We start from the raw sequence: 24444 nt of genomic DNA, 5'->3' as shown, positions 1-24444 counted from the left end.
TATTTTTTTTGTTTTTTCATGCAGAAAAAAGGTATAGGGAGTTTTCTTAAGTGTGTAATTAAGGAATTCTCTCGTGAAGACCTGTGTAGTAGACTTTTCTTGGCTTTGTGATTATCTTATTTGTCTTTCTTATGTAATAATAACAAGCTGGTTATTCAAATTCTAAAATGATAGACACTAAAACAATGGAAAGATGTCACTGTTGTCTTTCAGTCTTTTTTTTTTTTTGAGGGAGTCTATGAATGATGCTGATTGTTGGTGTGTAATTTGAATACATTTTCTCCTCTTGGAGAAAGCATAGCCCGTGCAGCCTTGAGATTCTAAAAGAATTTGTGAGGTTGGAACTGTGGGATACTTGTGCCTGAGCTCCAGCTCTGTATGTGCTGCTTAAGCACAGTGTTGCTTCCTCCGAGAAGAACAGTGTCTGAGGATGTGCAGTGCAGATAAGCCCCAGCACCCTTAGCCGTGCTGAGGGAGTCAGGGGAGCTTTAGGGGGCAGCAGCATCTGTGGCTGAGGAGATCAAATGGGAACTCGAAGCACAGGGAGGTCTCATACCCCGGCCTGTGTTTGTTTCGAAACCCTCTGTATCTCAGGCCTAAACGGTTTATTGGTTTTTGCAGGGCAGGTTGCTTGGAAGCGAGCTGTCAAAGGAGTTAGAGAAATGTGTGATGTGTGTGACACAACCATTTTCAACCTGCACTGGGTATGCCCTCGGTGTGGCTTTGGAGTGTGTGTGGATTGCTACCGGATGAAGAGGAAGAACTGCCAGCAGGGTGAGTGAGAACTGACTTGAGACTCCTCCACCCTCTGGTGCACTGGACTCTTAAGCCTTTGTTGGTCTGTGGTTGATGATTTCTGAAGCACTGGGGTCCTAAGGTTCATGGCAAACAGTTACCACAAGTCTGTTATTTGCAGGTGCTGCCTACAAGACTTTCTCTTGGATAAGATGTGTGAAGAGTCAGATACATGAGCCTGAGAACCTGATGCCCACACAGATTATCCCTGGCAAAGGTATTTCCTGTGAAGCAGGACTCTGCCCTTCCTGCAGTATGTCTTGGCTAATTTACAAGGGCTTTAGTTTGTTTGTACTTTGTGTAATCTAATTACCTGATAACTTTTAGTATTGTCCTTAAAAATACTCAAGAAACATGTTAAATTTAGTCCCTGCACTTTTAAAGCTTTCAGGGACAACTTTGTAGAAGGAAGTAAAGTGTGCATTTGGGAGAGGCGGGACAAAAAGGGATAGGACATTATGCTGCTGAGAAAAGCATTTCTGTGGGAAAGTCAGTCTTCTGCTTGGGTGAGAACACGCCTTGCACCTGTCTTCAGTGCTTGTTTCTGTTCTCTGATTTAGCCCTCTACGATGTCGGAGACATTGTGCATTCTATCAGAGCAAAATGGGGTATAAAGGCCAATTGTCCCTGCTCCAACAGGCAGTTCAAGCTCTTCTCAAAGCCAGCCTTAAAGGAAGACCTGAAACAGGTATTGCTGCTAATGCTTAGGTTCAGTGTCCTTACGCTTTTGTCTGTTTCTCAACTAACCCATGTATTTCTGATGCTATATTGGAAAGTTTGGGGAGAGACGTTGTTCATGTCTGTTACAATTCAGCATCCCCTTCTCACTCTTCATATTACTTTGTGGACTTTATCTGTGACTTCTTAGTATGTTTTATATTTTTGTTCCTTAAACACAAAAACAGTGTAAAATTTTAAATTTCTGTGTTTTACCAATAAAATATCAGAAGAGTTCAAGGAATTGTTGAAAATGAGCCCTTCTGTGCCCAATACTTGACCCCCACCTGCCTCTTGGTGATGGTGTCCTTACCATTCTGTCTCTTCCTGAGGCTCCTTCTACCCTTACCCGTAGTCTTTTTGGGAAGCAAACAGGTGTGCGTTTCCTAAAGCTGTAGAATGGAAGGCAGATGGGCTTAGAGAAGCTGTGGTGCTTGGTACCTGAACTGAACTTTAATTTTTGGTTTGTTTTAAGACAAGGTCTCCCTAGTCCTGTCTGTAAAGTGGGCCTGTAAACTGGCTGGCATCACACTCAGAATACTTGCCCCTGCCTCCCTCGTGCCAGGTGAACTGGAATTCTTTTCTGCCATTTTCTGGCAAGGTCACTTTGGCTCTCACACTGGCGTGCACATGCTTCAGCTGGCTAGCCGGTAAGAACACAGTGGTAGAAAGTAACGGTGGCTGCATGGCTCTGAAGCACAGCACAGAAAGGGAGGCCAGGGCCACCACAGGAGTCTGAACATTCCTGTGTTTGCTTTCTGCCTGTGTGTAAGCTCATCACCGCCGAGTGGCAGCATCAGTGGTAGGTTCTTCCTACTTGTTTGAAGAGCAGCTCATCATATTTAAAGCTCGAGTGACTTCTGAACCCCCTCCATTTACTACCCACGTCATTTTTTGACTCAGTAAGCATGTTGTGAGTGCCTGCTCTGGATGCTTGCTGAGTCCCCAGGGAAAATAGGCACAGATCAGTCATTTTAAAACCACTTGGTATTTGGGGCTGTAGGGATATACACAAGCCTGGCTAGTGGGTGAGGACAACACCAAAGTATTTGTTACCATATCTTGTGTTTCCATTAGTAATACTTGAAAGCGAAAAATGAAAATCTGTCTTGTCCTTGTTGTTCTGTGTTACTATTACCAGAAGATGATTAGTCATGATAGCGGAGGCTATTATGTGACTATGTTAGCTCTGTATTTCTGTTACAGAAGAATGTTTAAGAAAAGGCAAATGTCAGTCTTCAGCTTACACCTAACTTTACTTTTACACTTACAGATGTCTTTATCTGGAGAAAAATCAGCTCTCGGTACCATGCTCCAGCAAAGTTCCCCTGTGTTGGAGCCAACAGCTGTGGGTGGGGAAGTAGCCTCCAAGTCAGCTAGCAATTTGAAGCCTGCCTGTCCAGCCAACACATCACCTTTAAACTGGCTGGCCGACCTTACGAGTGGGAATGTCAACAAGGAAAATAAGGGTGAGTGTTTCCTACCTTTCTTAGTACTTGAGCACATTCTCAGAGAGACTTAGTGGTTAAAATGTGAGAACAGGACTAGGACTATTGTAAGATGGAAAGTGTTCCCTGTTGCCATCAAGTACATGTTGAAGTGCAGCTCCTGAGAAGGGAACTAATTCTACCTCCTCACAGAATGTAGTTGAAGTTGAAATCATGTTTGATAAGAATGGAGTGGGGCTGAGACTTGATTAGTACTGCTGACATAGCATACATGTAAAGAATATGTTCTGGTCACTGCTCTGTTCTTTATCTCCTCCCTACCCTGTCAGGCCTGCCTCTGTGTCCTGCAGAGTATAACTGGACTGTCTATATAATCATTGGTCTGGAACTAGCTGTGAGAGCCTGGTGGGCTCTCCAATGGGTACTCTACTGAGTACTGTGCCTCCCTCTCTTCCAGAATCTTAGTTCATCAGTGAGTGGCAGGGCCCTCTGAATCTCCTCACAGCATCCATAGCTAATAGTTGGGTGTCCTGATACGTGTGACCATTGCCAGTAGAAGATGAAGGCTGTGGTTGATGGCTGTGGCCATGTGGTGCTTGGATAGCATTTTGCAGGCCTTCTTGCTAGTTGCTGGTTCTTGTGTTCTTTGTGCCCTCTTCCTTCTGTGTTCCTGAGCCCTGAGGACTTTTTAGACTTCTATTTAAGTGTTTGCTCACTTCCTACTCTTCCTGTCTTGTCTGTTCTCAGTGTGCTGTCTTCTCTTGCATCCTTGTCTTAGAACAGCTAGACTCTGGGATCAGATAAAGTTAGACAAGAATTTACGTCATTTTGCTTTCTAGAAAGAGAAAAATTGCAAATCAGTTCTATTGTGTAGACATCTTAAATTTTTTTCTGAATCAGCCAGCCTGTGGTGGCGCACACCTTTAATCCCAGCTCTCAGGAGTAGGCAGATCTCTGTGAATTTGAAGCCAGAGTAAGTTCCCGGATAGCCTGGGCTATACAAAGAAACCTTGTTGTGAAAAACAAAACAAACAAAAAAATGAAACAAAACAAAAATCTGAATCAGATTTGATACTGTAAAGGATTTGCATGAATGACCATATTCCAGTAAGTACATGTAATTTAGCGTCTAAAAGTTGAAGATAGAAGACTGTAATGAGATGTAGGAAAACCGAGGTTTAACACCTGTAATTTTTATAAAACTCTGAAATTAAGACTTGAAGTAGATATCATTAAGGGTTTCTCCACCAAAAAATCCAGCAAGCATTACAAAGATTTGTGGGGATATGGGGGTAGAGAAATGACTATGTTACCCAGTGTTCCATTCTAAGCTTAGTTGATCCCGTGTCAGCCTCCTGAGTAGCTAGGACAAGGTGGACCCCACTAACTGCACTTAGTTTGACTTGTTTTGAAATTGTTTTAGGAGATTCCCCCTGTACTTGGGAGTAAGATAAAGGTTCTGCTGTTTTCAGCACTCTACTTAGGAGTCTTGAACAGTGTGCAAGGCCATACACAATAAACAATTAAAAAAAAAAAGTAACATTTTTGGTGCTAGAGAATGGCTCAGGGATTCAGAGGCCTTGCTGCTTTTCCAGAAGACCTGGGTTTGATGCCTAGCACTCATGTGGCAGCTCACAACTCGCTGGAATTTTAGTTTCAGGGGCACCAACAACCTCTTCAGACCCTCATGGGTATAGGCAAAACGCACCTATCAATAAAATAAAAATAAAAGAACCACAGTACCATTTTCTGGTTTCACCTGGGTATTTGATATTCTTTTAACATAAAGTGGAAATTCTTACCCAACACACACAACAAAGAAATCCAGGTAGATTTCTTTGGTTTTCGGAAAGGAAAGCTACACCCTGAAGTCATTGTGTTAGTAGAAACTAATAAGGAATTTGCCTTCAATGCACATCTGGGTGTTTTGGTTTTGTTTTAGAAAAACAGCCGACTATGCCGATTCTAAAGAATGAAATCAAATGCCTTCCAGCACTGCCCTCTATGAACAAGTCTAGCACAGCCCTCCACACTTTCAACAGTACAATTCTGACACCTGTAAGCAACAATAATTCTGGTTTCCTTCGAAATCTCTTGAATTCCTCCACAGGAAAGGTATGTGCTTGTCTTACTAGTTGTCCCCTTATGAAGTTGAGTAGAGAAGATGGCATGAGTCATGTTTGTTCCACAGGCCAATAGGGATGGGCTGGGGCACTTTCTTCCAACTATTTCTCTCTCTCTTCCCCCCTCTCTCCCCAGTTTTTACTTTCTTAAACCCAAATGGGTGAATTAAGGACTTTGAACTTTGCCTGGGTTCTGGGATATGATCTCTGTGTGCGCTCATGTGATGTATGCTTGTACCATAATAGAGATGTTTGGTCTTTTTTTTTTTTTTCTCCCCAGTAGTAGAGAATGGCATATTTAAGATTTGTGTTCTCTATCAAATTCAGACAGAAAATGGACTTAAAAACACACCCAAAATTCTTGATGATATCTTTGCCTCTTTGGTGCAAAACAAGACTTCTTCTGACCTGTCCAAGAGGCCTCAAGGACTGACGATCAAGCCCAGCATTCTTGGCTTTGACACTCCTCACTACTGGCTGTGTGATAACCGCCTGCTGTGCTTGCAAGATCCCAACAATAAGAGCAATTGGAATGTGTTTCGGGAATGCTGGAAACAAGGGCAGGTAATACTGGCCTCTGTCCCTCACTCTGTTCCTTCACAGACTTCTTTGAGCACCATCCCTTTCCTCACTGTGCCTCTCGGTGGTATTCATTGCCTCTCCTCCCTGTTTTTGCATTTGTTAAGGGTGGATGTCATTGGGAATGGGTGTGGCTGTGCCTTACTTGGTATAAATTGACTCAACTGCCTTCATTTCCACTTAGAATTTGAGTCCTTTCAGGCAGCTGTTTCTTGGGGTTTGATGAGAGAGACAGGCCTGACTAACCCTGTGTGGCCAGCCTCAACAGGGCAAGTGAACGTGACTAAGACACTGTTGGGATTTGATGTATTTGACATATTTGACAATGCAACCTTTTTTTTTTTTTTTTTTTTTTTTTTTTTTTTTTTTTACAAAATCACATATCCCACTTTCATGGATTAAAGTCTGTGCTGGGTTGGTATGATGACTCAGTGGGTAAGAATGATTGCTGCTCTTGCAGAGAAAATGAATTGGTTCCCAGAACCCTTGTTTGGCCTGCAACTGCCTGTATCTCCATTTCTGTTGTATCTGACACCATCTTCTAGCCTCCAAGTGCATTTGAACACAGATGGCCAGACATGCACACAGGTATACACTTAAATAAAATCACAGCCACATGGGTTCATCTTGGAATTGGTATGTCATCCACTATGGTACCTGCTGTTGGCTCTTGAATGGTGGTTAATCCGTTCTCTGTTGGTGGCCTTGTGGGTGTGACACTTCTTGGCTTGTATGTTGTTGTCAACACACCTAGCCTGCTGTTGTGCCTTGAAGGGTATCAGAAGAGTGATCCCTTCTTTAGCAGCTTAATAATCTAGGGATTATACACACCTTGAGCAGAGTGTGTAGCAGGTGAATAGTGAGGGTACGGCCTCTGTGGAAGCTCAGGTAAGTTGGTTGTCGTGTACCAGCTGAGAGTGAACACCAGCTGTTTGAAGAAGGGCAGAGCTGATAGTGGGCAGTCTTACATCTTCTCCTCCTTCCTTTAGCCAGTGATGGTGTCAGGAGTGCATCATAAATTAAACGCCGAACTCTGGAAACCCGAGTCCTTCCGGAAAGAGTTTGGTGAGCAGGAAGTGGACCTAGTCAACTGCAGGACCAACGAGATCATCACAGGAGCCACAGTAGGGGATTTCTGGGATGGATTTGAAGATGTTCCAAGTATGTATTAAAGACTACTCTAAAGAGGATTTAAGACTTCAAAATTAGCTATGCCTCTTGTCTCTTTGTGTTTATGCTTTTGAACTGACACAGGTACTACTAGTATAACACTAGTTCTGACTAAACCTAATCTGGTAGTCCAGAAGGTGGGGGCATAGAGAAGTGGACACTGATGGTCCTCCAAGTACCTGGACAAAATAGGAGGTGCTCTTAACCTCATTCTGAGCAAAACCCCAGAGGATTTGATGCTGAGGGGAGGTAGGCAGTCAGGGTGGTACTGGTACTTTCACAACACCATTCAAAAGGCAAAGTCAGGGGTCCTGGGGACAAGTTTTGTTTTGTTCAAAATCAGAAACACAATAGATCATAACTAGTAGTCTCTATTTTGCTATCTCCAAGGTACAGCTTTATTTCTTGGTGCCATAAAAATAGGAGTTGGCAAGCAGGGCGTGGTGGCACATGCCTGCAAATCACAGCACTTGGAGAGGGAGAGGCAGGCAGATCTTTGAGTTCAAGGCCAGCCTGCTCTACAAAACAAGTCCAAGACAGCCAAGGCTACACAGAGAAACCTTGTCGAGAGAGAGGAAAAAGAAAGAGCAAAGTTGTATTTCTATGCCAAGAGGATTTGATTATGAAAATTTTCAGGCAAACTACTTTATTTGCAATATTAAGATATTAGCTAACTTGTCATTTTTGTTTGACAATTATGAATAACAATTCATTTATTCTGGTTAATCTTAAGACCGTTTGAAAAATGAAAAAGAGAAAGAACCAATGGTGTTGAAACTTAAGGACTGGCCACCAGGAGAAGACTTTAGAGATATGATGCCTTCAAGGTACGCTTTTAGATGTGGGTTGAGTTAATTCTGTCCTTCACTTAAGGAAGTGTAAGATAGCTTCTTGGGTTTTTTGTTTGTTTGTTTTTGGTTCTGATAGTTGTGTCTGTACCCTTAGGAGATATGTATATTTCTTAATGCAATGGAAAAGGTAGTAGATCTGGTTAATACTGGTCTGCACATTTAATAAGGATGGAAGTGCCTTGCCCTGAAGACTTGGAGGCTGGTTTTCAGGCATTCAGATCAGACACACCAGAGTAAAGCGTAGTTCCTGAATCTAGTTCCCTTAAGGAAGTACTTCTCAGCTCCATTGTCTGAAACATTCCAGATCATTTGGACATACCGTGTGGCACAGGGCGTAGCTCGAAATACCAAGGCTATCCACCTCTGTCTCAGTCTTGCCCTTTTTTGTATAGCAACAAAAGAAGCCCTAGAGTACTAGAGTTGAAAAGCAAGCTTGCTTTGCAAATTGGTTTCTTTTTCTAGATTTGATGATCTGATGGCCAACATTCCACTGCCCGAGTATACCAGGCGAGATGGCAAACTGAACTTGGCCTCTAGACTACCAAACTACTTTGTACGGCCAGACCTGGGCCCCAAGATGTACAATGCTTATGGTAAGAAGGAAATGTCTAATTGAACATAATAGAAATAAAACAAGGTATTGGAAAAAAGTGCATAGAAAAATGCTGGAGCCTGCCTTCATCTCATCCTTGCACATTTCTCTATTTCTTTGTTCACGTGTATTTCTGTCTCTTTTTCATAACTGCAGTTTTAATGCAGATTGCAGTTTTATGTTTTTCTGTCTTCTACATCTAACTTTAATTGCAAAACTTCACATTATGTAATCATTTCAGTCTGGTGGATATCTTGGTCAATTTTGCTAGCATTTGCAATATTTGTATTTAACATTCGCTACTTAAATGCAGTGTTTCTTACTGACATATAGTGTGTGCATGTTTTGGAGAAGTCGTGGCACTAGAAGAAAGAAACGAGTATCTGTGGTTCCAATATCACTTTCTGGCTTGTTCCAAGTATTTTAGCAGCAGGTGGATCTGTTCTCTTATACACCAAGTGGTGGCAGTGTCCACAAAAGCTTTTCTTGGAAAAAAACTTGACTGGGTAATGATTGCACATGCCTTTAATCCCTGTACTGGGGAGGCAGAAGCAGGCGTATCTCTGAGTTTGAGGCCAGCCTGCTCTACAGAGAGATTTCCAGGACAGCCAGAGCTACACAGAGAAATCCTGTCTTGAAAAACATAAAAGGAAAAAACTGGGAATCCTGATGGTATTGTATAATCCTACTTCCATCTGAACTGAGGGTCTTCAGTTTAGTGTTTTGTTCACATAGTGACCAATGGCTGGAATGGGAGATTGAGTAGGGATCAGTTTATTCTTACTTCGTTACACCCTGAGTTTTACAGTGTTGTGCTGACTCCAGCAGCCCACAATCCCAGCTACTGGTCTCTTTGGCCATTCTTCCTCCCAGCTTCACTCTCTAGTCTCTTGTTCTTAGTCACTATTGTTGAGATCTATGTTCATCATTTCTCTTGCATTTGTAAATTTGTCAAGACATTTTTTTTGAGGCGGGAGAGATGGCTCACTGGTTCAGAGTGCTTGCTGCTCTTCCAGAGACCATGGATCAGTTCCCAGCACCTTTGTCAGCAGCTCACACTGCTTAGAACTCCAGCTTTAGAGGATCTCATAACCCCTGACTTCTGTGAGTTCATGCACACGTGTGACATACACTCAGTGCACACACAAAACATAAAAAATGTTTAAAAGAGAGTGAATATTTTTTTGTTTAAAGCCTGCTTTTAAGCTTTATGTTAAGTAGGATCTGACTTTTAAAATATTCTTTCATGTGGTTGTAATTAACTGTTTCGTTCATCTTATTTTTGGCATGTTAATTGCTTTTTAAACCTACATTTTGTACTTTTTGCAGGAGAAATACCTTTTAAACTCATTGAAAACTACAGTGTCTAGTGCAGGGCTCATGCTCACCATCCAGTGTAAACTGTGTCACTTGTTTATTATGATTGTTTCATTGTGTCTTCCCTTTATAGTGTTCTTTTACCATTTTAAAACACATCTCCAATTCTATGATTTGAACCAAATATCCAAGGCTTGACCTGTTCCTAGGGGTGGTATTTCAGCAAGGTGGAAACAAAGCAAAGTGTAACTTGAGTTCTAGGGTCCTGGGCTGGCACAGAAACTACCATCCCTCAATTTTAACCTCCCTCAGATAGCAGCCACCAGGAAGCCAGAAATGAAACCTTTCTCCAAACACGACCACCCCCTTTCTGAGGCCGCCAGGCCTGTGCCTGACATGCTTAGTTCGAGGGAGAGTGCTGCTGTGAGTGCTGCTATCAGTAGCACCGGCCAGGGTGGACCCTGCGCAAGGTGAGGCTTCTGCTGTGGACAGACTGGGAACACTGGACTCAGTGCACTGGGCAGTGTCCCCCCCTACTGAGTGGAGCTGCCTGAGGTTGCAGTGTATGTGGAAGCAACTACCAATGGTCTCCCGATTGAGCTGGCTGATGTCTTATTTACCTCTGAGCTTCATTGGTTTTGAAGCCAAAGCTTGAACTATAGCTACTTCTGCAAACATCCATTGAGCAGATCTTACCTGCAGGACCTCACTTCACTGCTCTGATTCTTTGCATGAATTCTTGGTTCCTGGTACGCAAGTATCCAGGTACACTTGGGCATTTTATTTTCACAGGATTGATCACTCCAGAAGATCGGAAATATGGGACCACAAATCTTCATTTGGATGTATCTGATGCAGCTAATGTCATGGTTTACGTGGGAATTCCCAAAGGACAGTGTGAGCAGGAAGAAGGTAGGATCTGAAACATGGAAGTTGGGCTGACTGTCTGAGGTAGCGCCTGGAGTTCACACTTGTTTTTTCTTGTTCTAGAAGTCCTTAGAACCATCCAAGATGGAGATTCTGATGAACTTACAATCAAGCGGTTTATCGAAGGAAAAGAGAAACCAGGAGCTCTCTGGCACATATATGCTGCTAAAGATACAGAGAAGATAAGAGAATTCCTTAAAAAGGTGTGCTGTACCCTGTGCCATGTGAGGAGAGCATAAGAATAGCAATATTGTAAATCACCACATGGTGCAATCCATATCAATTGGATGGGCTGTCAGTGGTTGCTAAGAAACAAGGATTCTAAAAAGGGAGGCCTTGTCTTGTTTGTTGTTATTATAATGCACTTGGAGATTTTCTGTCTTTATTTGACTGTCTTGATCACCATTTTGCACTTTTTTTCTTTAAAAACTGCTTGAAGATAGGAACATTTCATTAGTTCACATGTCAGTCTTGGCCCTAAGCTCTCATGTTGTAAGGCCCTGAAGTGTCCATTGCTTCTGTTCTCACTTGCTGAGAGACTGTGCTGGTCATTTAAAGGGGTTAGGAGTTGGGAGGACTTGGTTTCATCGTAGTTGCTGAACATTATGTGGAGGCTCCCAGCACTGGAACAACAGAGCTTTTCTCTGTTTAAACTTGTTCAGTGTTGAGACTAGACTGCTGATTACAAATGAGGCAGGTTTGACTGATATTCTTTAGTCATACCTGAGACATAGGAACATTCCTAGCCCATTTATGGTCCTGACATCAGGTAGGTCCTTTAATAGCCAGTTGCTAGAAATCCAGTGTTTGTGGTTAAAGGTTGACTATTTGACCTCCTGGTCACCATATTTTCTTGATAATGTCCATTTTTGAGTATGTTTTTCCAGACACTGAATATGGAATAAAGAAGTTTAGGCTATATCTTTTGGACTGTTTCATAGCTCAAGACTGTTAAGTATGTACAGATCTTCAATAAGTGCAAGACAAGTTGTTTAATAAGCAGTCCATTTACATTTTAAAGTATTGTCCAAGAGAGTAAACAGGCTATAAGAAATTATAGCAGGCAGGCCAGGTTTTGTGATTCTCTTAAACCTTTCTGTTCATGCACCTGCGTTCTATTTCTGCCAGTGGGAACACATAACTTGAAGGCAGCCTTATGTTTATTGGCTGCTTGTATTTTGGGAATGGAAAACAGCCTTATTGATTTTTGGAATTTGCTAAGTTAATACTATTCTTAATGTATTGTAGGTATCAGAAGAGCAAGGTCAAGAAAACCCTGCAGACCACGATCCTATTCATGATCAGAGCTGGTATTTAGACCGATCGCTAAGAAAGCGCCTTTATCAAGAGTATGGAGTTCAAGGCTGGGCTATTGTACAATTTCTTGGGGATGTAGTATTCATTCCAGCAGGAGCTCCACATCAGGTGAGAACCAGTTACTCATCCTGTTTCTTGCCTTTCTGCTGTGACCTTCCTACAGATGTGGCTTGTTGTTTTCCAGGTCCATAACTTATACAGCTGTATCAAAGTAGCTGAAGACTTCGTGTCTCCAGAGCACGTTAAACACTGCTTCTGGCTTACTCAGGAGTTCCGTCATCTGTCACAGACTCACACCAACCATGAAGACAAACTGCAGGTAAAAATAGCATAAAAATAGCACTTGTTCCTGGCATTTTTTTGCTGCCTATGGCCCATGACCGAGTAGTGAGCTTAGAAAGAGAGTCTGTGTCCTTGGCCATGTCGCAGTTATAATAGTGAACTAGCTTTCTTTCTAGTCCTGTCTTGTACTTGAGTAACAAAACTACAAGCCCAGAGGAAGCCTCACTCTGGTCCTATTGCTCAGGCACTAAGTCTTTAGTACAAAAATGGATAGACCTTTGACCTCTGGCTTACTTAGCAACCAGCCAGGGGTCTGGAACACAGCGTGTGGTCTTTAGTGCTGTGGTGCTTTTGTCACATGATAGAGCAGGACTGAATGAACTGAACATTGGGATCTGAAGGAGCTGTTTTCAGAGACTGAGTAGCCCGAGCTGCAATCCCAGCTTCTCTAATCCAGAAGGGTTGTTTGAAGGGTTGAGCTATACAGAAAGATCATAACTCAAACCAAAGTGAACATTGAATCCGTTCATATTGCTTCAAGTTTAAAAACTACAGCAATTGCTAAGTCTGACAAAACAGGGTGTACTCACCTTGGGCAAAACCGGTAAGGGAACAATAGAGCTTTCTAAGTTCCTGGAGAAAGCGTGGATGGTGTGTGTGTGGCATACTGGTCTCCAGGAGCCAGAGGCCCTTGCATCTCATGTTGAGTACTGACGTCAGTTCTGAGAGAAGTTAAAGCTGGTGTGTGGTTACAGTATTCCTAGTGAGGGAGGTTAGGTTTATTCAAGTAGTCATTTTTTTTTCTTTGTCACTGTAGGTGAAGAATGTTATCTACCATGCAGTGAAAGATGCAGTTGCTATGCTGAAAGCCAGTGAATCCAGTTGGGGCAAACCTTAACTCCTCTCTGCACATGGGAGATGAACTCTTGGCAGCTGATCAAACTCTCCAGGCAGGATTCCTGTGGGCTTTGAGATTTCATGTTACCTCATCTTTTTTTTAAACTATGCCCAACTTGTGAGGGTACTGTCTCCAGTGTATATTTCTAGTGTTTACAGACACTAAGTGTGTATATGTAGAAACTATTTACAGACCATGCATCCTTATACTGTGACTTCGCCTACTGCGGCTCTACCAAGCTGAAGGTCTGTTGGCTCTGAAACAACACTTGCAGTCATTTCCCAGCTGTTTGTTTGGACAGCTCATTCAAATGAATTTTTAACTACTAGGGATTACTGCGAAGTTTGATTGGATTTGATTTTATTTTATGTTTGCTGGAGCCCTTCCCCCACCCTCTAAGGTCCAGAAGAGCAATGGAGGAAGTGACAGCTAATGGTGCAGTTCTAAATGTATTTCATAGGACTGGCCTTCTATAGCAGAAATAACTACTGTATAATTCTTGGGGTTAACCATCTTTAGTTAATGGAGTTTTAATTTAAATGAAGCTTTGCTAATTTTAAGTGGTAAGCATTTTGCATTAAAATATTCATATAATATTTTGTCTTGGTTCACTGGCCTTTATTTTGTGATCTCACACACACATTTTAGAAAATGTAGGCTCACGATATTGGTGCAGGAGCCTTTCTTAAAGGCAGAGAAATTAGATATTCATCATTTCTTAGCAGCCTATACAGTGCTCATCCATCCCACTTTTGTCAAGAACCACCAGTTGGGAAATAGGAACTAATCAAAACCCAAATGGTGACTGGCAACTGCTTCTGAGTAGTAAGAGGCTGAAATACATTGTCTGTCTTAGTCCTGTATGTACCATGTTGGAAGGGTTAGGACAGTTGCACCTACAATTCCCATCTCTGTGAAGGGCCAACACTGGTAAGGGAGGCACCCTTGGTTCCCTCTCCTGGGCCGCTGTAACTGCAAGAGGAATGTGTTCATCAGTGCTGAGGAGACAAGGGCTATAGTGTGGGTGTTAACCTGTGGGCTGAGTGGGAGGTCAGTAATGAACACAACAGCCTTCAATAATGAATTTCTAAGTCTATAGGCGATGTTTTCTGAGTTCTTACAAGCTCCTTTATAGATCTGGATCTAGAATGTGCACTGTTGGTCAGAAACCAACTATGCCAGAAGTAGAGTGGAGAAGCCATCTTCAAGCCTACTGTCAAAGGTTCCCGTACAGAATTACAGGAATGGTTACTCAGAGATGACTTTATCATAATGACAAGAAGCTATAAAAGGCAAGAGCCAGTAAGAACTTTTACATCTTCATATACACCTGAAGAGGTATCAATTAAAGAAAAAAAAAAATTCAGAATGAAAGCAAGGTATTTCAAACTGACACATAAAAGTACAATTCATAAATGGTGATTCAGATTCTGGAGTGATCTAATCCATAGAGGAGATGAAAGTTTAAAGAAGAGTATAGGAAAATGAGTCTAAGAGATTGTCAGGATGATCAGGTTTGGAAAAAAGCTTCAAATGAAACGGTGCTTGCAGTTAGAAATTTCATGTGAGAGGCAGCGAGACAGCTCAGTAGTTACATAAAGGTACTTCTCAGCACTCACATTAGAGTAGGAGGAAAACCATTCCACGCAGTTGTCCTCTGACTTCTTCACACGTGCCTTGTATAATTAAAACAGTAATAATAAAAGTTCTGTGAACTAGATCATTGGAGGAGAAAGCCCTGTGAATAGAACACTTGAGTATCAGGAAAAATAATAATACTAATATGGAGGACACAGAAAACTGTTCAGTGACAGAACTGGTTGATGTTGGCAGAACTCGAGCATGGCAGTCCATACTTGCAACCCCAGTCTGCCGAGCACTGCCCAGCCAACTGCCACGCCGTAAGTTCAGTGACATACTCCAGACCAAAGGTAATTCAACAAATGGGATATATGGAATTCTCAGAAGATGGCCAGAGAGCACTTGTTCTTGCAGAGGACTCACAGAGCTGCTTACAGCTGCTCAGAACTTGAGCTCTAGGCACCGTGATGCCATTGCCTCCACAGGCATCTGGCGTGCACATGCAAACAAAACACTCACGCACATAATTTTTAAATAACTTTAAAAGTTTTTTAATTTAAAAACAGTGGAAAGAGACTAATTGAGGAAGACATCCATATTGGCATGGCTTTCACACAATAAAGGAGCATATACTTCTACACAAAATAAATGTAACCTAAATAAGAGTGGTTCCCAATGATGCCCCAACGTACTTTTTAATTTTATGTTACAAAAGTAATAGCCATTTTGTAGAGACCATGCCTCAAATGTCAGCAAATGTAGAAGTGTATGACAAAAAGCATCAATTAAAAAAAATCAGAATGAAAGCAAGGTATTTCGAACTGATACATAAAAGTATGGATGGTGATTCAGTTAAAGCAGTACTTAGAATTTATAACATGAATTATAAACAGAACTAACAGGATAGTGACGAAAGGGTGACTTCTTAGCAACAATGGTGGTTTTGTGACCAAAAGGCCGAGAATCCAGTAGCTGTTCACCCACCAGGCTGGATGCCTCTGCAGTCACAGTTTGGAGCTGAAGTCCTGGAGAACTGCTGCTCTTCAGCCTCCACTGGGATTCCAAAGCAGCTGATGTAATACTGGCCTCATGACACAACAAGACAGATGAACCAGGCAGCGAGAGTGAGGCCAAGTACACGAGCGAAGCCGCTCCCTGCAGCCTTTTTTATTTGGGCTGCCGCCAGAAGGTGTGACCCAGATTAGGGGTGGGCCTTCCTGTTCCAAATCTAATTACGGAAGTCACTCACAGACCACCCCTGCAGCTTGGGTTTTGGTTGACTTAAGCTGTAGTCAAATTAACAACCAAGATTAGCCACCAAGGACACATGAGAAGGCTTAACTTTACCAAACTTGCCAAAATAATTTTATCATACAGTAATGAATATTTAAAAGTGCAGTGGCCCATGCCTTTGATACCAACACTTGGGAGGCAGAGGCAGGTGGAGTACTAAATTTGAGGCCAGCCTGGTCTACATAGTTCCCAGGACAGCAAGAGCTACATAGTGAGACCCTGTCTTGAAAAAATAAGTATTTGTTATTTTACATAAGAAATAAAAAGAAAGGTGTTCTTTGCAAAGACTGATTTTAAAAAGTGTGATAACCTTTCACTTCCATGGATGAAGGTGGAGAGCGCTGGAGACAGCCTGTTAGTCGTGCTTGCCTCGCTTAGGAGCCTGCTCTACAGCTGCTGTCTGGATTTTCCTCCTGGCCCAGCCCACTACAGTGACTCAGAACAGAGCCTTGCTGGTCTGAATGAAGGAAGATGGAGCTACGGACGCAGGAACCTCAAGACTCATAAGCCACAAACCTGGCAAGTTAAGCTCTGCACTGAGGGGGAATGCTTGTAGAATACATACAGGCCCAGAAAAACAAAGGAATCCTAGAAATCGCCCAAACACAGAAATGACTTGAAGCTAACTAAATCTGTCCTCTTTCTAAAGATGGCCTTGCCTGGCCTCTAACTCAAATCCACCCACCTCTGTCTTCCAAGTGCTGGGATGAGATGTGAGCCCTCACTCCTGTTCATCTTCTGTTGAGGCTGCTGCATTCTCTAGCTGGGCACTTATAAGGAAGAGTTATTTAGCTCAGTTTTGGAGGCTGACGCCGTGGATGCCCAGCCTCCTGTAAAGGTTTCAGGGGAAGGTGGCAGCTATTGACAGGAGTGTGTGGAAGAAGGGGAGAAGAGTGAGGGCCGATGCCAGGGAGGAAGACCTTAACAAAGCAGACTGACTTCTCAAAAGCCCTATGGATTTGATGTCAGTCTCACACAAAAGTATAAAAGGGAAAGTATAAGTTTATGAATGCACACAGGGAAAAAAAAATCCTAGGTTTGAGAATAAGACAAGCTCAAATGCAACAAGATGTTAAAAATGCTATAACAGAAAAATTAAGACATGCAAGACCAGGTTAATACCAGAATATCCACATAAACTAGTGAAAGTTTAGACTTTTTTTTTTTTTCTGAGACAGTTTCTCTATGTCACCCTGCCCATCCAGGAAATTATTCTGTAGCCAGGCTGGCCTTGAACTAAGAAATCCATCTGCCTTTGCCTCCCAAATGCTGGGATTAAAGGTGTGTGCCACCACTGCTCACTTTGACACATAGTTTTTGAGACATTATCAAACTACAGTTGAGGCTGAACATAGACTGTTGTTAAAAAGAACATACACACTCTAGGACCTGGCGAGCTGGGTCAGTGAGTGTAGCCGTACATTTTTTTTTTCAGAGTATTTCCTGCTGATTAGCGCTCCTTGGGGCAAGTCCAACTTTCCTAGTCAGGAGATCTCCAACTTCTTATCAAACCATAACAACAGCAAGCAGCAGCAGCAGCAGCCACCTTCAGAGCAGACACATCCCTGTCTGGTCTCTGGCTTACCCAGACTGGGCTCTGGACTCTCTCCAGAGTCCCCAGAACTGAACTGTCTGCAGCTGGCAAAGATCATACCCCTGCTAGTGCACAAGACAATCATATTTCACAGCTGTGGACAAACTGAAGCAGCCCCATCTACTGCTCCTAGGATTAAAACAAAAACATACAAACATGACTGGGTTTTAAAGAAACCAAAACTCACAACAACAAGTGGATAAAGGCACTTGCCTCCAAGCCTGACAACCTGAGTTCAATTCTTGGAACCCATTGAGTGGTAAGTGGAGAGAGCCAAGTCCTGTGAGCTGTTCATTGAGCTTTACACATGCCCACACACATACACAAAACAAACATTAAACTCCAAATCAGAAACATAGATAGCAAGATTCTCTCCTTCGAACCAAAGTATGGAAGTAAGTGGTAATGTGTCTAGTTTTGTGAACACTAGGATTTGTTTTTCATCACTCTGTACTCTGGCTGTCATGGAACTTGCTGAGTAGACCACAATGGCCTTGGAGGCAGAGCCACATGTCTCTGGAGCGCTAGGATTAAAGGTGAGTGCCACGGGTGAGTGCCAGCTTCTTCCTTTTCACCTCAATCCCTTACAGGGTCTGGTACACTCCCTCCCTTCTCTGACCCCCTTGCCCGCCTCCCCTTTTCTCTTAATTGTTATAGCTTTAAGATACTATCTAGCGTCATTTCAGCCTTGAGGACTAGGCATTTCTTGCAGAGGACATTCAGAAGCACCAAATACCTTAGTTTTCCTGGAAATGCTTAGCTTTTCCTTAATTCTGAAAGGACTTGCTCAATAGATTTTTTTTTTCACCTTTTAATTTTTTTTTTAACACCCTAAAAATTTTTACTGTCTCCTGGCCACAGTAGTCCCTGATCAGAAACTGTATGTAAATCTTAGTAAAGATCCCTTTACCTAAGTCACTTCTCTTTGACTTTAAAAACTTTCTCTTCTACGGCCTCTACTGTCACATGTCCCAGTATGAGTCCCTCAGAGTTTGGCATGCTGTTGCGGGGTCTTTTTGGAATAAGCACTCCAACACCAGAGAAGAGCGGATGAGATGTCACCAGAGGACAGATGCCAGGACAGCTCCTGAAAGGCCTGAGTGCTGCATCCAGTTTGAACTCATTTATGCTCTAAAACCCCAAAGTGGGGTGGGCGAGCAAGAGTTGTCAGGTTGTTAAGGGCAATGACCCATTGTTTCAACTCTTTCTTCAGGTCATTTTGTTCTAGGTAGCAAGAGAAGTCATGCTTAGCGAAAGGCAGTTCAAGCAGTGCTGTAAGTGAAATCAGTAAATACACCAGTAAGTCAGTAGCTGATAATTGGTCTTTTCTACCCTACTCTCAATGCTGTGACTCTGTGTGTCTTGAATGAGCTTTTTCACACTTGGGAGATCTTCAGGCATCACTTCTCCAAATACTGTCTCTGCTGAGACCTCCATCTGTAATACTGAGCTCAGTATTGGGTTCATACTCTAACTTATCTTGTTTTCATGGTTTTTTGTTTTTGTTTTTTTTTTTTAATGCTAATACACAAGAACACAAAACAGGATAGATAGCAAGTTTTTGCCTTTTGTCTGCCTTTGTGAGATGGAGAGGCTAGGGCAGGGGTCAGGGAAGGTCATGGTCCCCTGCTGAGGAGGAGCAGGGTGAGCACTTCGGGCTGGAGAGCAGATGTTTCAGAGTATGCTTTACAGTGAGCGGGCCGGAGGAGTACAAAAGTAATTGAGGTGCACCAGTGGGTCCTGGTGGGACGGCAGAAATGCCAGTATTTCCGATTTCCGTTGCTGCACGTAGTTTACACTCCTGGGAGAGGAGTGCAGACATGAACTGGCGATACCACCTGAGCATCACCAGAAAAAAGGGATACATGGCAGGCAGCTAGAAGTGCTCTGCTTAGCGTACAAACAGGGATGTGAAAACGTGACCTGTTCGCTGACTGCTTGAAAGAGAGCCTGTCAGTGTCCTCTACCTGGCTAATGTGCTCAGGAATATGGGCAGGCTAATGTCAGGGTCTCTATAAAGAAACTCACTGGCATTGTGGCATCACTGCAACACATCAGCTCTTCCCAGTAGAATCCACAGATTCAGTGCAATCCCAGTAAAAAATAGCGGGTTATTTTTTGGATCTCAGTAAATAAATTCTAAAGTTTCTATGAGGAGGCAAAAGGCCCAGAATCACCAACACAACTGAAGAAAAGAGCACCAGGCACACACTTTCAATCCCAGCACTCCAGAGCAGAGGCAGACCATCTTCTGTCGATGTGGGCTAGCCGGGTTTACACATGCTCCAGGCCAGGCAGGGCTCCATAGTGAGACCCTGTCTCAGACAAGTCAAAGGGTGATAGCACCTGAGAATCACTGTAACGCTGCTTTGGTCATCAAAACACGTTTTCTTCTGTGGCGCTGGGAACTGAAGCCAGGCTAGTTGAGTGCTCCACCACTGAGCCACACCACGAGTCTTTGTTTGGCTGGCTGGTTTGAGTCGGGGTCAGTTATGAAGCCCAGGCAATCCTTCTGTCTTTGCTTCCCAAGTGCCAGGGTGGTTGTGTGCGCATCTGTGTCTCTTGGGGTGGAAGGACAGGGAGCACAGAAATAATCCATACGATGCTGGCAACAAACAGCTGCAGCACATGCTACATTCTTCATTTGAGACCACACAAAATCAACAAAAAGGAGGAAAGACACCTCTCAGCCCAGTCTGAGTCCAGTGCTAATGGGCCTTTTCTCTTCCATTCCTCCCATGCCCCCAAATACGGAAGCCGGTCTTCTACCCTAGCTCTTCTCTCTGCAAATGCCCAGTGGTGCCTCTCAATCTAAGTACACAAGGTAACTGTTGTGTGTGTATATATATATATATATATATATATATATATACGTATACATATATATGTATGTATACTTAGAAATATATACTATAAAATTAACTGGAAGGAAGAGCCCTTTCAACGAACGATTCCAAACAACTGGATATCCACATGCAAAAAGAGACAAAACAACAAACCTGCACAGACTTTAACATCCTTCATAAAAATTAACTGAAACTAGATTATAGACTTCAATAAAAAAAATTCAGCACAAAGGCCAGTAGGTTGGCTCAGTCAAAAAACAGGCTTACCTCCAAGCCTGACCAGCGGATTGTGGGAAGAGAGCCAACTCCTGACGGTTGTCAGCTGACCTCCAAATGCACACTGCGGCACACACATCCCACAATAAACACATGTAACTAAAACAAGACAAATTACTAGGTAACACGGAGATTTTAAATGAGCCGAATTAGCAAGTATGTGTGACTGTGTGTACGTGTGTGTGTGTTGGTATTTGAGGATTGAACCAAGGACCAGTACTCTACAACTGAGCTACATCTCCAGTAGTGACACTTTTTTTTTTTAACACCAAAGGCATGATAAACAAAATAATTGAGAAGCAGGGTTTTATTAAAAGTAAAAAACTTCAGCTTTGAGAAACTGTCAACAATGAGAGAACAGACCAGAGAACAGGATAAAATTTGATAGATGATTGGTCCAAAATACGAAAGAGGACCTTAAAATTGAATAATCAGAAAACAAACAATCCAGTTTATAAAATGAACAAACACCAACAATGAAGAAATACAGGTGGCAAGCTGGGTGTGTTGGCAGAGCAGAGGTCATGAGTTCAAGGCCACTATTTCAACATTTTCAAACAAGATACAGAGAAGGCAAGTATAGAAACAGATGCCCAGCGTACTTCATCAGGAATTACAGATTCAGACAAGTACCAGCACAACAGAAATACTCAGGACCAGTGCTGCCAAGGACTGGGACGGCCGAGCTCTTCCTCCGGGGAAGCGGGCAGCACTGCTCTGCAAGGCTGGTGTAGCCTCTTATAGTACTTGTATGCTGGCCACGCGATGCATGATTGAGCTCCCTGGCAGCCAGAGAAATGAAAAACTCATACCCAGGGAAAACTGCTGCAGGCACTGCTTCAGGTTTAATTGAGTCCTGAACTCAGAAGCAGTACAGATGCCCTCAAGGACAAGCTGTGGTGCAGCCTGGGGGAAGAGCTCAACAATCAAGTCATGAGCCCACACAGAGGAATAAATGCCTGTCACCACATGAGGGAAGACACACTCATCAAGGCTGGAAAAGTAAACCCATGGAGACGGTAAGCAGGCCAGTGGATGGCGAGGGACTAGAGAGGAAGGGAAGGACAGCACACATAGGGTTCCTTTTGGGTAGCAAAGCCATTCTTGGCCACAATAATGGTGGACACAGGCCACTGCACACTAGCATGGGTGACCAGCAAGCAGCTGTTCTCATTTGCGAGGCCTGCATGAAAATAGCAGAAAGCTTTCCAAACTGTCTCACACCCAGTGCTTCCGCTGGGTTAGTCCTCAATGCATCTAAAACATGTCCTGGTGTGTATGTTTCAGTGCATAACCAAAACCTGTTAGTTAGCTGCTGGTGCAGGTGGTTAGGGCTATGTCCCTGTGTACAAGAAAGTCAGCTCCAGGCAGGGATGGAGTGTAAGCCTCTTGATCCCAGAGCTGCCTTTCTGCATGACGCTTGCGGTGGGGAGAATGACTAACAGCTGCAAAGATAGCCATGTACACAGCAGTGCGTGATACGGTCATCCAACAACACCCGCTGGTAAAACAGATGGCAAAATGCACAAGAGTAGCCCCCGCGCCCTGTCTGTGAAGACCGGGAGCAGTGCCTCCTGAGCAGAAGGCTCTTCTGCTGAGCTCCCGTGTCCCGATGCCTGGAGACGGCACTTCCTCTTTCCAGGGCTAACCCTGAGACAATCTGGGAGATCAACACCTTGAGCTCATAGCATGTCACATTCACAATGAGACCAAGAGCCAAAGCATAAGTTTATTGACATCCACTTAAATAGTATTTTATGCGTACACACCGGTATAGAGTCCTCAACATTCAATCTACTCTTCTCAGAATTACTTCATGAGAAAATGGGTTTCTTTGCCCTCCCCCATGGAAGACACTTATGTTACTTATGCTCTTGAAAATAATGCATTTGATTACACAATCTTCATAAAAACAATCCTTAAATCCTCTGCAGACAGTGAAGACAAAGTAGCATAGAACCCTCTCCAATACGTAGCGCAGAGGTGTAGTGCAAGAGATACAGGAAATGGCGGCTCCTCAGAGGCTGACACACCTAGAGGAGGGTACCACAGAGCTGAGAGCCCAACTTGGCAGCCCTAGCTTCGGAGTGTGGCCAGCCGGGACTGCATGGCCTCCAGGTCTTCTTCATCATCCTCCTCCTCTCCTTCTTCTGAGGCAGCCATTGCTCCTGCAGGTTCAGGCTCAGGAAGGGCATCGGTTACTTTACTGGGTGCTTTGCCCAAGGCTCCTGAAGGGAGAGTGAACAGCTTAAAACCCGCTGCAGAAGGAACAAGGCCCTTGGTTTCCCAGCCTCTTTTCACTTTTCCACACGGCAGTGGAGCTGCTGTCTAGAGTGGAGATCTGTTTACAATGCACACCTTGGCAGAGAGAACAGCTCGGGTGGGCAGGCAGACCTGCCATGTTACCCTCAAGTGATCCTCCTGCCTCAGTCTTCCAAGTAGCTACTACTACAGGAGTAATATCACGTCCACGCCCCAAACCATAAGAATTTTAATTTCTGGAATAATGGGCATGGTGGTGTATGCTTGAGTCCATATAGTTGGGAGCATAGGGGTCATTCTAGCTCAGGATTTGGGGACCATCTTGGACAAAATAGACCTCATCTCAAAACAGCAAGTATTTTAAAAGTCATAATTCTAAAGTTCCTAACTTAAAATTTATAAATACTACTGAAAATATAATTTTTATTTTCTCTGAATAAAAGTTAAATGTTGAAGCTAAACTGGGTGATAGAGGCCTATAATCTCAGCTAACTGGGAAGCCGAAACAGGGCAGAAATCAAGGTTTACCCAGGCTACAGAGTGAGTTCAAGGACAGCACGAGCAACTTCATGAGGCCCTATCTCAAACTAAAGGCTGGGACTGTAGCTCAGCAGTAGAAGGCTTTGATGTGTGAGGCCCCAGACTCGATGCCCAGTGCCACAGAAAAGAGCAGACAAGCACACTGTCAGCCAGCTATTGGGGGCACGCCTGTAATCTAGTCCCAGCTGGCTGTGGGGCTGCACACAGCCAGTGTGCGGTCCAGTTACACTGCCTCCACGTGAGACAAGGACAGCATTTAAGACCACTGTGGACTACCAACCAGAGCTAGCTACATCACACACCAAAACAGATCTAATAAACAGAGAAACCCAACTACTTCCAATTTTCACAAAATATTTTCTCAAACACCTTCTTTCTACCAAGATTTAAAACAACTAAAACTTAAATTCCACCATTTTATTAAGCATAAAACTCAAAAACCCAAAATTAAAAATAAAAGCTATAAAGCGCCCAGAAATAACCATTTTTATTAATTCCCATGTTTAACACAGACATGTTTTATACTAAAGTCAGGTCTGTATTGATTCATACTCCTAACAGCTGTTTTCATTGTGAAAATTAGAAACTAAAAATCCTTTGTATTTTGAAAACTGGACATTTAGCACTTATTCCTCAAGAAATACTTGCATACTCCAAATGCAGACATAGCTAACGCTGACTGGCGGTGGGAGGGGAGGAGCTGGAGGGCTCTCTTGGTCATACCTGCTGTGATTTCAAAGAGGATTCTGTCAATCTCCATTTCTGCTGCTTCTTCCATTTCTTCCTGATCATCCATGCTTTCAAATGTATCCTCCAGCATCTCCTCTATGATTCCAGCCTGAGTAGAGAACAAAATGCCACCTCCTTCAACATTACATCTACTCCCAGTAACACCCCCAGACAGCACCCAAAGAACGTTCTAGTCTCCTTGAGTCTAGTCCTTTTCCCAGTGATAACAAAAGAAATGCTGGACGATGGCCTCTCTGCAGACAAGACACAAAAGGAAATAGCACTGTAAGTTTGCGGAGGGTTTGAG

At 43.2% G+C, this 24444-nt stretch overlaps 2 protein-coding genes across 5 annotated transcripts in view; one reads left to right on the top strand and one right to left on the bottom strand.

Moving 5' to 3' along the window:
* The window catches only part of Kdm3a (lysine demethylase 3A), a 42637-nt gene extending 29025 nt beyond the window's left edge, over positions 1 to 13612 (top strand). For both annotated transcript variants that reach the window (XM_055596428.1, XM_055596429.1), the window contains 14 exons: positions 622 to 774; positions 917 to 1012; positions 1356 to 1483; positions 2786 to 2981; positions 4903 to 5075; positions 5411 to 5647; positions 6652 to 6823; positions 7566 to 7659; positions 8146 to 8276; positions 10385 to 10504; positions 10583 to 10722; positions 11768 to 11944; positions 12021 to 12155; positions 12936 to 13612. In XM_055596428.1, the coding sequence (XP_055452403.1) occupies positions 622 to 774; positions 917 to 1012; positions 1356 to 1483; positions 2786 to 2981; positions 4903 to 5075; positions 5411 to 5647; positions 6652 to 6823; positions 7566 to 7659; positions 8146 to 8276; positions 10385 to 10504; positions 10583 to 10722; positions 11768 to 11944; positions 12021 to 12155; positions 12936 to 13016 (2033 nt within the window). In that variant the 3' untranslated portion in view covers positions 13017 to 13612. The remainder of the gene's footprint in view (positions 1 to 621; positions 775 to 916; positions 1013 to 1355; positions 1484 to 2785; positions 2982 to 4902; positions 5076 to 5410; positions 5648 to 6651; positions 6824 to 7565; positions 7660 to 8145; positions 8277 to 10384; positions 10505 to 10582; positions 10723 to 11767; positions 11945 to 12020; positions 12156 to 12935) is intronic.
* A 7286-nt stretch (positions 13613 to 20898) lies between these two features.
* Positions 20899 to 24444, bottom strand: part of LOC129668357 (charged multivesicular body protein 3) — a 77344-nt gene continuing 73798 nt past the window's right edge. For all 3 annotated transcript variants that reach the window (XM_055596329.1, XM_055596327.1, XM_055596328.1), the window contains 2 exons: positions 24132 to 24246; positions 20899 to 22834 (listed from right to left, as the gene is read on the bottom strand). In XM_055596329.1, the coding sequence (XP_055452304.1) occupies positions 22683 to 22834; positions 24132 to 24246 (267 nt within the window). In that variant the 3' untranslated portion in view covers positions 20899 to 22682. The remainder of the gene's footprint in view (positions 22835 to 24131; positions 24247 to 24444) is intronic.

This window comes from Psammomys obesus, unplaced genomic scaffold (genome assembly GCF_907164565.1).
Source record: "Psammomys obesus unplaced genomic scaffold, mPsaObe1.curated_primary_1811, whole genome shotgun sequence".
NCBI lineage: Eukaryota > Metazoa > Chordata > Mammalia > Rodentia > Muridae > Psammomys > Psammomys obesus.
Note: the sequence above shows the minus strand (reverse complement) of the source record. Positions and strands in the feature narration are given on the sequence as shown.